At 41.7% G+C, this 12,532-nt stretch overlaps 1 protein-coding gene across 4 annotated transcripts in view; it reads left to right on the forward strand.

The window, feature by feature from the left end:
• APP (amyloid beta precursor protein) overlaps window positions 1-12,532 on the forward strand; it is a 202,068-nt gene that overhangs the window by 110,505 nt on the left and 79,031 nt on the right. For all 4 annotated transcript variants that reach the window (XM_074536151.1, XM_074536150.1, XM_074536153.1 and 1 more), the window contains exon 6: window positions 8,229-8,428. In XM_074536151.1, coding sequence (XP_074392252.1) covers window positions 8,229-8,428 — 200 coding nt within the window. The remainder of the gene's footprint in view (window positions 1-8,228; window positions 8,429-12,532) is intronic.

A 12,532-nucleotide genomic window follows, 5' to 3' on the forward strand; every position in this document is an offset into this window, starting at 1 on the left:
TTGCAAAAATGGCTTTCTTCATAAACTAAGATCAGTGTTCAAATTCTGTTTGTGCTCCCCAAGCTTTCATCACTTTATACTGTGCTAATGCAGAGTTTCCACTTCTTTTTTGTATAAATAATGCACAAGATCTAAAACTTGGGGCTGATTGCAAGTGGTTTCAAGGAATACCCAGAAAATAAATGGGGACCAAATTATGTGAATAATGCAGAAAGTTTATAGGTCTGAATTGTGTTATGTTTAGACTTGCTAATAATCTAAATGGAAGCAATTCAAAGAACAGTGCAGAGATGGACAGACATTGAGTTGCTGTAATTTGATGGAATCGGGTGGCATTAAGACCTAAGAATAATGAGAACATATATAATAGTGGGCAACTAAATCTTTCCTGACAAAGCATTGGTAAGTGCTGCAAGGTAGAGTCTTTTGTGAATTATGGAATAAGTTTAAAATAAATACTTCCCAATAATTTCCAGTTTTCTGTCATAAACAGGAGTGAATGGTCAGACTGCTTGATGCAAAAGCCTACATCAAAGAACTTTACATATTCCATATTGATACCTTTGGACTTTCTTCTGATTTGTACGTCTAACAACTGTCAGTGTCACTATTTATAACCCTTTCAGTAAGATTTGTAAAGCTGCTTTTGGGCTTTACTGTGTCATTTCTATATATTTAATTTAGATTTTGATTGAGTGTTTAAATGTTCTCTCATTCTAAGAAATGAGCGCAGACCATGTTCTAATGGAAATGTTTGGTTTTTTCATTATATAAAAATATATTCGCACAAGATAGATCTATCCATCTATCTTAAATATCTATTAAATATATAGATATTTAATAAATATATTAAATATACTATAATATTATATATAATAATTAACCATATAATAAACATGTTATTATATTTATATAATAATATACTAATATACTAATATTAATATATTATATTATTATATAAGTATAATAACATATTTATTGTATTTATACACCTATATATAAACTACATGTCTTATACATACAAGATCAAAGGTGCCAAAATATTTTAAATAAAAGAGCCTACAGGGGTATAGAGTACTTGTTCATAAGACAAATATCCGCTGTATTTCTGTCTTTTTTGTGTTTTTCACTGAACATTTAATTTACTATTGAAGTCAATTTTCTTCCTCATAAGGCAGTTTAATATCTGATGAGATGAGTTCAAGAATAATTTCATGAACTTTGTTTTCTCTAGGAATGGGAGCTGTAATTGCATTTCAATCCATTTCTGAAATTCCAAGCAAATACTGATTTTTTTACCCTCCCCTCCCTCAGAAGTGCTTGCAAAAGAAAAATGAAAATGCCCTTCTATGGGGCACTTGTCCTTCATCTGCAGATGAAGAGCCAAGTAATTGGTAGTTCTTTTAGAATGACTCAGCCATGTCTTGCTGCCTCTTAAACCAAGTACATTTTAGCTGTATTGCAGCTAGAAATACTCTTGAATTTTAGTTATATATATGTATATATTTAAAAAAAATTCTTACATGACTGTACGTGGTAATTCAAATATTTTGTATGTGTATATTTATTCATATCTGAGCATATGTTTTTTGTGGCTATCGATACATATATGCCTTAGTTCTAAATTGATTGTGAAGGAAAAGGGAAATGTAAGGTAGGAGAACACTTTGCTAAAGCTAAATTGCCAATGTTCTCTGCTACTAAAGCACATCTGTTTAAAGTGCTTACTCAAGTCTACATTTGTCACCTCACATGGGTACTCAAGTCAAAGTGAAGGTGACATGTTTGAGGTGGAGGTGACAAGCTGAAAAGCAGATGATTATATTCTTGTTTCTCAAAACTATGACAGAGCAGAATCCATCAAATGTGGGTGATCTATTTTGAGATAGCTTTATATCTCGAGTTACCAGATTTCAATTTTAAAATATTTGCATTTGTAGTTCTCAATGTGTAGGGGAAAGCATATTGCAGCCAATCAGTTAATAAATGCCCTTTTTCAGACTGTTGTGTTTTCACCTCCAACAGTTGTCCCTTAGTCACTGTATTTTATTTTTTTTTGCTTTGTCAAGGGTGTTTTCTCCACAGGGGGAAGAAAAGCTGAGCTGTATGTTGTAGCCACACTATTAGAGGGGATGTGGAGGTAGCTTGGGCTGCAGTGCCTCACAGTTGGGTGTCCTTCCCACCCAATATCTGACCACCACCTGGGCCTGGATGTAAAAGGATGTGACTTGCTTATTGTGACTTGTTGGCAGTACTTGGAGGAAGGTGGGAGGGTGTATTTTGGTGATGTATGTACCCGTTTTATTCATGAGGCCAAGAGGCAGGATCCACATGTGCTTTCAAAATTGTCTTGTCATGCTCATCCTAAAATAGTTTTTAACTCTGACAAAGAGGTCACAAGCATTCTTAAGCAGTGGAGCTCCTTGTTGCTATCATCACCTTTAATTAAAATTTACCTTGAAGTCTGCCTGAGGGACAGTCAGACGTAGGTGCTGACTTTCAGTATAACTGCAGCCCTCTCCCTGAATAGCTGCAGCTCAGTCAAGTGACCCGCAAGCTCTGGCTGCTCTTGCAACTCAGCACAGCCTGGTGGCCCTCCTGCCTGTGTGTGGGAACTAGCTGGAAGCTTTGGTGTCCTTGATGTCCAAAGCTTAACATCTTTAGGAGTGATGACCAAGCTGGAAACTTCCAGGTTTTCTCTGTTGTCTTAGTTTGAAAGGCAGGTACCTGCTAAGGAAGGCAGGAGCCTGGCTTGAAACGGAAAATGTAAACAAACCCTTCTTTCAGAATTATTATAATTTTTGAAATTTAGGAGGCTCTCAGGCAAGGATATGAGAATAGGAATAACAGTTTTTATTTATATGTATAATTGTGGGATCTCAGCACAGCAATCCTGATGTGCAGAGACACGGAGACAACCCTTGGGGGGCTCGGAGGTCCTGGAACGTGGCCAGAAGTGTCTGGTGGTTGGACTTTGACCCAGCACAGGAAACATCACCTGTATGAGGATGGGAGAATCACAGGGGATAAATGGTGAAGAGATAGATTAGTTATGGTGTGAAACACAGGGTTTAGAATTTCAGTACAGGGGGGTGTTAGGGAGAGAAGATGGAGGAATTGGGGCGTGTCCTGTCCTTTTTCTTCTTCTTCTTGTCTTCCATCTTCTGTGGTGGTGGTGGCACTTTGAGATTGGTTCTTACTAAATGTGCACTTGTCAATAAGGGTGAAAGGTATTGGGGGGAAAAGGTAAATATCTTATACGTAGTTTTGGGTATAAAGATGCATACCTTAATACCCCGAGGGCACGCAGTGTGCTCATGGCTGACATGCTGTGCGGACCTCTCTTGGGCCAAGAGAAGATATTGTAGATAAAAAATTAATAAATACTGAAGACTCCTTTTGTCCTTTGGAGCGCGGGCTGCCCCAAGGCTACCCCGAACCTTTTTAGCCCATCAAAAACAGCCAAGAATGGGACATATAATAAAGCAAATCAATGCAATAACAACTATGGCATTAACAACAAACAGAAGCAGAAACCCAGCAGCAGCCTTCTCAGCTGCAGTCACTTTGCTCTTTGGTGCAGTGATGGTCAGAGCTGGCAGGGTGCTGGGGGCTCCTGGTGGGCAGGGCGGGTGCGATGATTCCCCTGTGGCTGCTGTGGAAAAGAAGCTTTTGCTTCACAACCTCCCTGGGGCGTTGATCCCGGTGCCTCAGCAGGACACCTGGAAGCACCAAGCTGGGCTGGCAGGATGTCAGGCAGGGGGTGGGGGGCTGCAGACCGGCATAAAAGTCAGAGCAGTGCTGAAGAAGCAGCGGGGGTATGGTGGTGGCAGCCAGGCTCCCAGCAGGGCAGGGAGAGGCGAGCTCAGGATCTCAGGCACCTGAGCAGATGGTGATAGGTCCCTCTTTTAGTGGGGTAGGTGATAATGAGGTCTCAGCTCAGGGGCTGCTCTCAGGAGCAGAAGATCACCCCACAGCAGAAGAAGCAGCTCCAGGCTGGGCTCTGGCCATAGCAGCAAATTGCTTTTTCAAGCAGCAGCTCCAACCATCCTCCTCTGAAGCCAAGAGAGAAAACTAGCAGTTGTCTTAGCCCAGTCTTTTACTGATCCTGCAGTTATAAATTCCCTAGAAAATTTTGTATTCGTAGATCAGTGCAGCATATTCAATTTTCCTTTTCTTTACCACTTCTTATGTAATTCAAAGAACCCTAAGTGGGCAATCATCCCCTTAACCTGCACTGCAATAGAAGCTTGTGTGCCTTGCCCATCAGCAGCAGTATAACCTTCCAAAGCAAGTCCCCCTGGATTTGGGATCTGTGAAACCTCTGTCTACTGCTCAATTCTCACGGCATCTCTGTCTCTCAGAGAGAAACTCTCAGATAAGAGAAGTGCAGTCGGATGCCTTCTCCTGAGTTTGGCAGCTTCTTTTGTTTTTTTTTTTAAAGTACTCTGTTGTTAGCGTTTTTTAGGAATTTATAGGGAAAAAATCTATACTTATAAAAGGAAAGAAACCTAACCCCCAACGTTATCCACCCCAAATTTTTTCCCATACCAACATGATACATTAAATTTAAACTTTTAAATTATATACATGCATGCACTACCTTAGTTGTATATGTATCTATATATAGATATGGATACATGCACAGTGTCATGAGTAGTTCATCCTAAAATAAGGTCCTCTTAAGGTATGCATCAGGTCTCTCCATTCTTCTGCATCACCCACCAGGTGCAACCTGGTCCATGAGCGAAGACAACTCCATGGGTGGGATTGTCCTTGCTGAAGGCAGAATTAACCCAAGCAGTTGTTTTCAGTGTACTCCTTGTCTGCCATTGGAGCTTTATCTCCATCTGTTGTTTGCAAGGGCTCAGATTGGGCAGGGCCTGCTTGGTTGTTGCAATTTTGGGTGTTCACTAACCATGTGGCCTTTGCTAAATTAATCTCCCAGTCCTTGAAACTCCTCTTACTCAGTGCCTTCAAGGTGGTTTTAATAAGTTCATTTCATTGTTCAACTTTCCCAGCCACTTGTGCACGGTATGGAATAGGATACACCCACTTAATGCTATGTTCTCTAGGTGTTTATAAGGCTATTATTCTTGATATAAGTCCTGTTGTCAGACTCAATTCTCTTGGGGGTACCATGCTTCCAAAGGATTTGCTTTTTAGGGCCCAGGATGGTGCTCCAGACAGTGGCACGAGACACAGGGTAGGTTTCCAACCTTCCAGTGGTGGTTTCTGCTGTTGTGAGCACATAGCACTTCTTGCTTTGGCGAGTTTGAGGCAGTGTGATACAGTCAATCTGCAAGGCCTTACTATACTTACATTTGGACCACTGCCCACCGTACCATAGGGGTTTTACCTGCTTGGCCTGCTTGATGGCAGTACATGTCTTAGAGTATGGATAACCTAAGAAATATTGTCTATGGTTAGATCTTCTCTTCAGTCTCATGCCTACTTATTTCATTACATTTCTGCCCTGATGACCTGAGGCATCATGGGCCCATTGAGCTAGGAATAATTCTTCTTTGTGTTGCAAATCTAAATCTATCTTTGACACCTTTATTTTTACAGCCCAGTCTGTCTGCTTGTCATTTCAATATTCTTTATTAGTCCAGCTCCTGGGGACATGGGCATCTACATGATAGACTTTCACTGGTGGCAGGTGAAAGTGGCAAGTCTCTATCCAAGTGGCAATGTCTTTTTACTCATCAGCAGCCCAGACTGGTTTTCTTCTATGCTGCCAGTAGTGGCTTTTTCCACCTTTCCAACCAACTCCTCATAGCATTGGCTGCCATCCAGGAATCAGTATAAAGGTAGAGCTTTGGCCACTTTCTTTCAACAATGTCCAGGGCCAACTGAACAGCTTTATGTTCAGCAAGTTGACTTGATCCGCCCTCTCCTTCAGTAGCTTCTGCAACTGTTGTGTGGGGCTCCATACGGCTGCTTTCCACTTCTGGTTCATCCTGACCGGAGCCGTCAGTGAAAAGAGCATAGCGTGTTCCCTCTGGGGGCAGTTGGTTGTACAGGAGAGCTTGTTCCTGCTCTTTATCAGTGAGACCAATGTTTTCATCTTCCAGCCAGTTTTTAATTATCTCCAAAACCCCAGGGCAATTTGGGTTTCTAGTATGGGCACGCTGTGTGATGAGAGCAATCCATTTACTCCATGTGGCATTGGTGGTGTGGTGGGTAGAGGGAACCTTTCCTTTAAACATCTACCCCAGCACCGGTAGTCAGGGTGCCAGGAGGAGTTGTGCTTCCATGCCAGTCAGCTCTGAGGCAGCTTGGACTCCTTCACAGGCAGCCAAGATTTTCTTCTCTGTAGGAGTGGAGTTGGCTTCAGACCCTCTGTAACTTTGGCTCCAAAATCCCAGTGGTCAGCCTTGAGTCTCCCTAGGCACCTTCTGCCAAAGGCTGCAGGACAAACCATTATCTCGGCTGCAGAGTAGAGCACATTCCTCACCTCTGGAGTCATCCTAACTGGGCCAAGGGCAACCACATGAACAGTCTCTTGCTTCATCTTGGTGAAGGCTTGTTGCTGTTCAGGGCCCCGGTGGAAATCATTCCTCTTGTGGGTAACCAGGTTGAGAGGGCTCACGATTTGGCCATACTGAGGAATGTGCTTTCCCGAAAAACCTATGGCACCTTAGGAAAGCTTGTGTTTCCTTCTTGCTGGTCGGTGGAGACATTGTGGTGATCTTATTTATAATGTCATTGAGAATCTGACGCCATCCATCTTGCCACTTTACTCCCAAGAACTGGATCTTTCAGGCAGGTCCCCTGACTTTGCTCTTCTCGATGGTGAAGCCAGCTTCCAGCAGAATCTGCATGGTCCTCTCTCCTTTCTCAAATACTTCCATTGCTGTGTTCCTCCACACAATGATGTCATTGCAGATGAATGATACAATGGAGGTGGTGAAATTTCCAAGCCAGTTTTTAGAAATCAAGAAAAATTTAAAGAGGAACCAAGTGGGTTTATGCGCCTTTTTAACCTTTTCTCCTGTGTAAATGGAAACAAGTCATCTTTCATGCAGACTCTTCTGCAAGGTGGCTTTAACCACATCTATTCATAAAACATACCTGGGTTTCCCCAGGGGAAAGCTGCAGTATTATTTGAAGTGTCTCTTGTGTTTCTGGATGCCAGGTATTTTGGGGAGAAGGGAACAGGGAAATCATTCTTGTTTGTATAGAGGCTTAACTCCTAGTAGAGTCAGGTTTGTGGCATATGAAAATTTTATCAGCATGTTTTAACTTCGTAATGCCCTGTTAAAAAGGAATCATAGTGTCTTCTGTTTTGCCAAGGTCGCTTTCAAAGTTGTAGTAGGCAACATAATATAAAATGAAATATTAAAGGCTTGGTCCCTGAAATGAGTTGGAGAAGTTGTTAACTTCACCTAGAAGGCTGTTCAACCATATGTGATGCCATGAAAAAGATTCACACCCACTTGTGCTTGAAGTTGACAGAAAGTCACTATGTGTTTACATATTTAAAGATCGTTTATTCATTAGTAGTAAATTTCAAGTAGAAGATCAGAAACAAACCTGAAACCTTGCAACAACAGAGCATTAAGTTCAAGAAATATTTTGAAGGCAACAGTAGCAGTAGCTGAACATAGATTTTTTGATCTGTTGTCTGTATCACTCGGCACAGAACTAAAAATTGTCCCAGAAGATTCTTGACGCTTAATCGACCAAATGCATTGGCTTGTCGACTTAATTATTTACTCCTGTTGTCCTGTGGAAGTGTCCTTTCCTTTCACATAGCACTTGTAACAGCAGAAGGAGAAACTCTGTAGTTGGTAATTTGAGGTCAGTAGTCCTTGGTAGTCCTCTATGAAAGGCATGCAGGGAACCTTTAGATAAGCTGTCCTGAGAGAGGCAGAAGAGCTCCTGAGGAACTTTCTTGCTTCTTTCACATGAACTGAGTGCATTTTGTGCAAAGTTGATCTTCTTTCAAAATAAAATTTAGTTGATGGTATAATGGAGTGAGCGTGTTTACAGTATTATTCAGCTGTCAAGATATGGGATGCTAATGTTGATCTTTATTTTTAATCTTTACTTTTTTGGGACATTCCAGAGTCCCAGGTTCTTTCTTTTCTATTTAAAGGGAAGGGAGGGAGATTAGGAAACAGGTAACTGTTTTCCTTACAGAGATTTCAAATAAAATGTTTTCTCATGTGACCTTGAGGTAATTTTGTTGCTGACACATCATGATAATTTTCTTCATTTAGCGATGATAAGGCGGTAGAAGAACAAGCAGAGGAAGATGAGGAGCTGACTGTTGTGGAAGATGAAGATGCTGATGACGATGATGATGATGGTGATGAAATTGAAGAGACAGGAGAAGAGTATGAGGAGGCAACTGAAAGAACCACCAGTATTGCAACCACTACCACCACAACTACAGAGTCTGTGGAAGAGGTTGTCAGAGGTAAGTTCATCAGGCTTGGGGCTGCTTTGCATATTTGCACTTCACAAAAAAATGTTCCAAACAGCAAAATACCCAAAGCTGCAGTGTTGTTGTGCTTTTTGGCTCCTGTAATTTACGTGTTTAATCCCCTCACCTTTCCCTTTCCCGTTACAAATACCCTGTGGGGTTAGTTCTGCCACAACCCTTTGAATTTTCTGACCTCCAGTCCTCCTGGTCCACAGATGCTGCAGGGAATGTCTGTCCTGGAATTGTGTTTGTTGTGTGTGTTGTTCACAACATTTCTTGTTCAGAAACAGAAGGGTTGATTTTATTTTAAAGTAGCACTAAATAAAATTCAACTGTCCTATGTAGCAAATTGGAAAGATTTATCATGCACATGAGTTACAGAAGGATATGAAGTATCAGTTCCAAGCAGGAGGTATCGTGAGCTGGTTTGGTCCCTCCTATTAACAGCAGTGATGGATCATTTTGTTTGATTCTGTTAGATACTTGTTTGTTATGTTTCTTCATGAATTAGTAATTCAGTAAAGTTAGACAAATTTAAAATAACTAATGAGTTTTAATGTGTGGGAAAGAAAGAAACAGGAAAAAATAGAATACGTGGAGTGAGAAAGAACTCTTCTAAAATTTAATTTTTGTTATATGTCTTAGTTCTTAATAGAATTGCATTTTAGAATTTGAATTTTACACTAGTTCATGGTCAGCATAGCAACATAGTTTTTTAAAATGCCTCATTTTTCCTACAATGCATATTGGAATTAATTATCCTTATTTTTCTATTTTAATAACACAGTTCAATGTGGTGTAAATCTAAGTAAAATAGATCCCAGTTCTTCTACAATGCTTATATCTTTGCTGATAAATGTTGGAGATGGTATTAAAAAATGGGATTAAAGACTACATTTGAAAAGAAAGGAGTTGTGACATGCAGGAGGCAGAGGGAAAATGACAGAAATTGGGGCCATTGGGAAATGAGGGAGAAAATATCTGGCCTGTCTCCCCATGCTTCCCTATCTCCTGCCTCTGGGTATTCTTGGGACTCCAGTGGAGTGGAGTCCCACATTTTGCACGTGGCAGTGGCCCTTCCTCTTGAGCCTTGGTTCCAGTGTTTGTCAGAGGAGAGGGTACTGCCTGCAATTTATCACACCAGGATGCAGAAACATGCCCAGGGGATGCTTTGGGAAAAGCAGAGTTACTTGCTTATATTTCTCTGTTCAGTCTACATGGAGCACTAAAGCTTTGCTAAAATCACCAGCAAATGTTTCTTTCTAAGGCTGGCAACTCAGTCTTGTGTGTTTCTGTCTTATATAGCTGTTGAGTGTTTTGCTCAGTTGTTGGAGAGCCCTTTCAGTGAGGAGGGGGTAGAAGGAGTTTATATCTTGAAACCAATTAAACATATTTCCATATGTGAGCTTTTACCCCCTGGGGATAAAATGCCCTATTCTCACTGGCAAATGAATATTGAAAGGGAAAAAAAAAAAAGAAAAAGACACTTGACTTTAAAGAGATTTTGGATGAGTGGAAATGAGGACAAATTTGGTAGTAATTTTTCTTTACTGAGGGTGATGTTTCAAAGAGGTTAAGATTTATAGCTTTCGGGAAAGTAGCATACAATCACCTGAATATAAAACATAACATATAAAAGATGAGGGAAACGATTGAAACAACCTTTCAGAAGCCCTTTAAAAATTTATGTATTTGCTGATCGTGAAGTGATCACATGTTGTTTTTTCCAAGTCTAATATTTCCCACCTTGGGTGACTGTGAGGAAAATATGCATTGGTTCAAGTGTGATGAGGACAATCTGTTACCAATACAAGTTTTCAGCACGGTTCTGCCAGAAGCCTTTGGAATTCCTGACCTTCAGACTTGCTGGGGCACACATGGTGTAGGGACTGTCCTGGAGAGTGAGTGCTGTCTGACAGGGCTGCACTGTGCAAAGTGCTTGCTTATTTATTCAGGTAGAAGTGTCCAAATGACATAGCCTTGATTCTTGCTTTTGCTTCCCTTCCTACACACAAGAGAAAGATTCCTACAGGGTTCTTGTCCTCCTGGTGCAGGCAGCAGATCAAGCATAGGAACTTGTGTGGTGAGCCATATTGCTGATGCAAGTGTCATTGTAAATTAAAGAGGCTGAGGGACATTGTTGAGAACTTATGTATTAAAAGTGGTTTTTACTATGGAGACACCCTGAAAGCCCTTCTAAAAGGACTGAAGTGTCAGAGCTTCATTGATGTGGACTGAGCTCTGTTCCAGGCTGCCTTGCCCAAGCACTAGTTATAAAACATCCTAGGATGCTCTTCACAACCCTTTACACCCAGTTTTATGAAGCTGTAACTAATATTATGTCTCCAGCAATAAAGAACACTGAGAGTGGGTTTATTCAGTGTAAGAGGAGCTGCTTTTCAATGGACAAAGCCATAAGTTAGGATCTAATTGTGGGCTGGTACTGAGCCCTTTCTCTGCCAAATCAGTGGAATGGCTGCCATCAGCCATAAATAATTGAAAAGCATAAATGCAGTGTTATACTTTAAAGATACTCGAGCTATTGTAGAATAAATTTTTCAGGCAGTTTTATTTCTGTGCATATTCTAATGAATTGTGACCAAAATAGTAATAAGAGAACCACTTACAAACTTATTTTCAGTGAAAAGAAAATTAATCTTTCCTGGAGAATGAAAAAGGTCCATTGGCAGGAGGATAGTATTTTCATTCTGCACCAACCGCATTTCTATGTGTTTGTTAAAAAATGTTAATAAACTTTCCATAGGGCAGTATTTGCCACTCTTCACTTTCCTACCTTTTGTGAGAGATGATCTTTACTCTGAATTCATACGGTGTATAGCAGGAGACTCAGTTTAAAATTTTGAGTATGCTCTTGCTGGGCTTCAGATGTTAAATCCAGATGATTGTGGGTCTCAGCTTACAGGGATTCAGATGGTGAAATTAGTGTGAAATACACATTTTTCACCTCTGGTCATGGGGAGATGTTAGCATTGAATTTGTGCTGAAGAAAATATGGCTAATTTATGAAGCCCTGCTCTTGATTTTTGTCTATGTGGAGTAAGGGAAGTGACTCTGATGGCCAGTATTTAGGTAAGGGAGTGGTTTAATTTCTGCAGTCCTTGTCATGGTGTTACAGGTGTTGCAGAGCTGCTCCCGAGGATCCAGGCTCTTGGTGATTTTTCCAGCATGTGATGGAGGCAAGCAGCAGCACTGCTTCCCCCATCATGTGCAGTTGTTTGGGGTTTTGTTTCTGCTGTCCTTCTGCACAGGACAGCAGAAGGACACAGGAGGGAACAAGAAAAATTAGTCTTGGCATACAACAATCTCTCTTGGCATACAACAAAGAATAAGCAGTTTTGGCTTAGTGCTTCCCATCAGAATCACAGAATCACGAGGTTGGAAGAGACTTTGAAGATTATCGAGTCCATCCCATGCTCCAACACCTCAACTAAACCATGGCACCCAGTGCCAAATCCAGTCTTTTTTTAAACACATCCACAGGCATGGTGACTCCACCATCTCCCTGGGCAGACCATTCCAGTACTTTACCACTCTTTCTATGAAAAGCTTTTTCCTTATATCCAATCTATATTTCCCTTGATGCAGCTTGAGACTGTGTCCTCTCATTCTGCCAGTTGCTGCCTGGAGAAAGAGACCACCCCCACCTCACTACAGCCACCTTTCAGGGAATTGTAGAGAGTGATGAGGTCACCCCTGAGTCTCCTTTTCTCCAGGCTGAACACCCCCAGCTCCCTCAGTGGTTCCTCACAGGGTTTGTGTTCCCAGCCCCTCTCCAGCCTCGGTGCCTCCTCTAGACGCGCTCAAGCGTCTCCAGGTCCTTCCCAAACTGAGGGGCCAGAACTGGACACAGCACTCACGGTGTGGCCTCACCAGTGCCAGTGCAGGGGCAGAATGACCTCCCAGCTCCTGCTGGCCACACTGCTCCTGACACAGGCCAGGAGCCTTTGGCCTTCTTGGCCCCCAGGGCACACTGCTGGCTCATGTTCATGTCAGCCAGTGCCCCCAGGGCCCTTTCTGCCTGGCCACTGTCCAACTGCAGTGTCCTCAGCCTGTAACGTTGCAGGGGGTTATTGTGGC

This window comes from Zonotrichia albicollis, chromosome 2, assembly GCF_047830755.1.
Source record: "Zonotrichia albicollis isolate bZonAlb1 chromosome 2, bZonAlb1.hap1, whole genome shotgun sequence".
NCBI classification, from domain to species: Eukaryota; Metazoa; Chordata; class Aves; order Passeriformes; family Passerellidae; genus Zonotrichia; species Zonotrichia albicollis.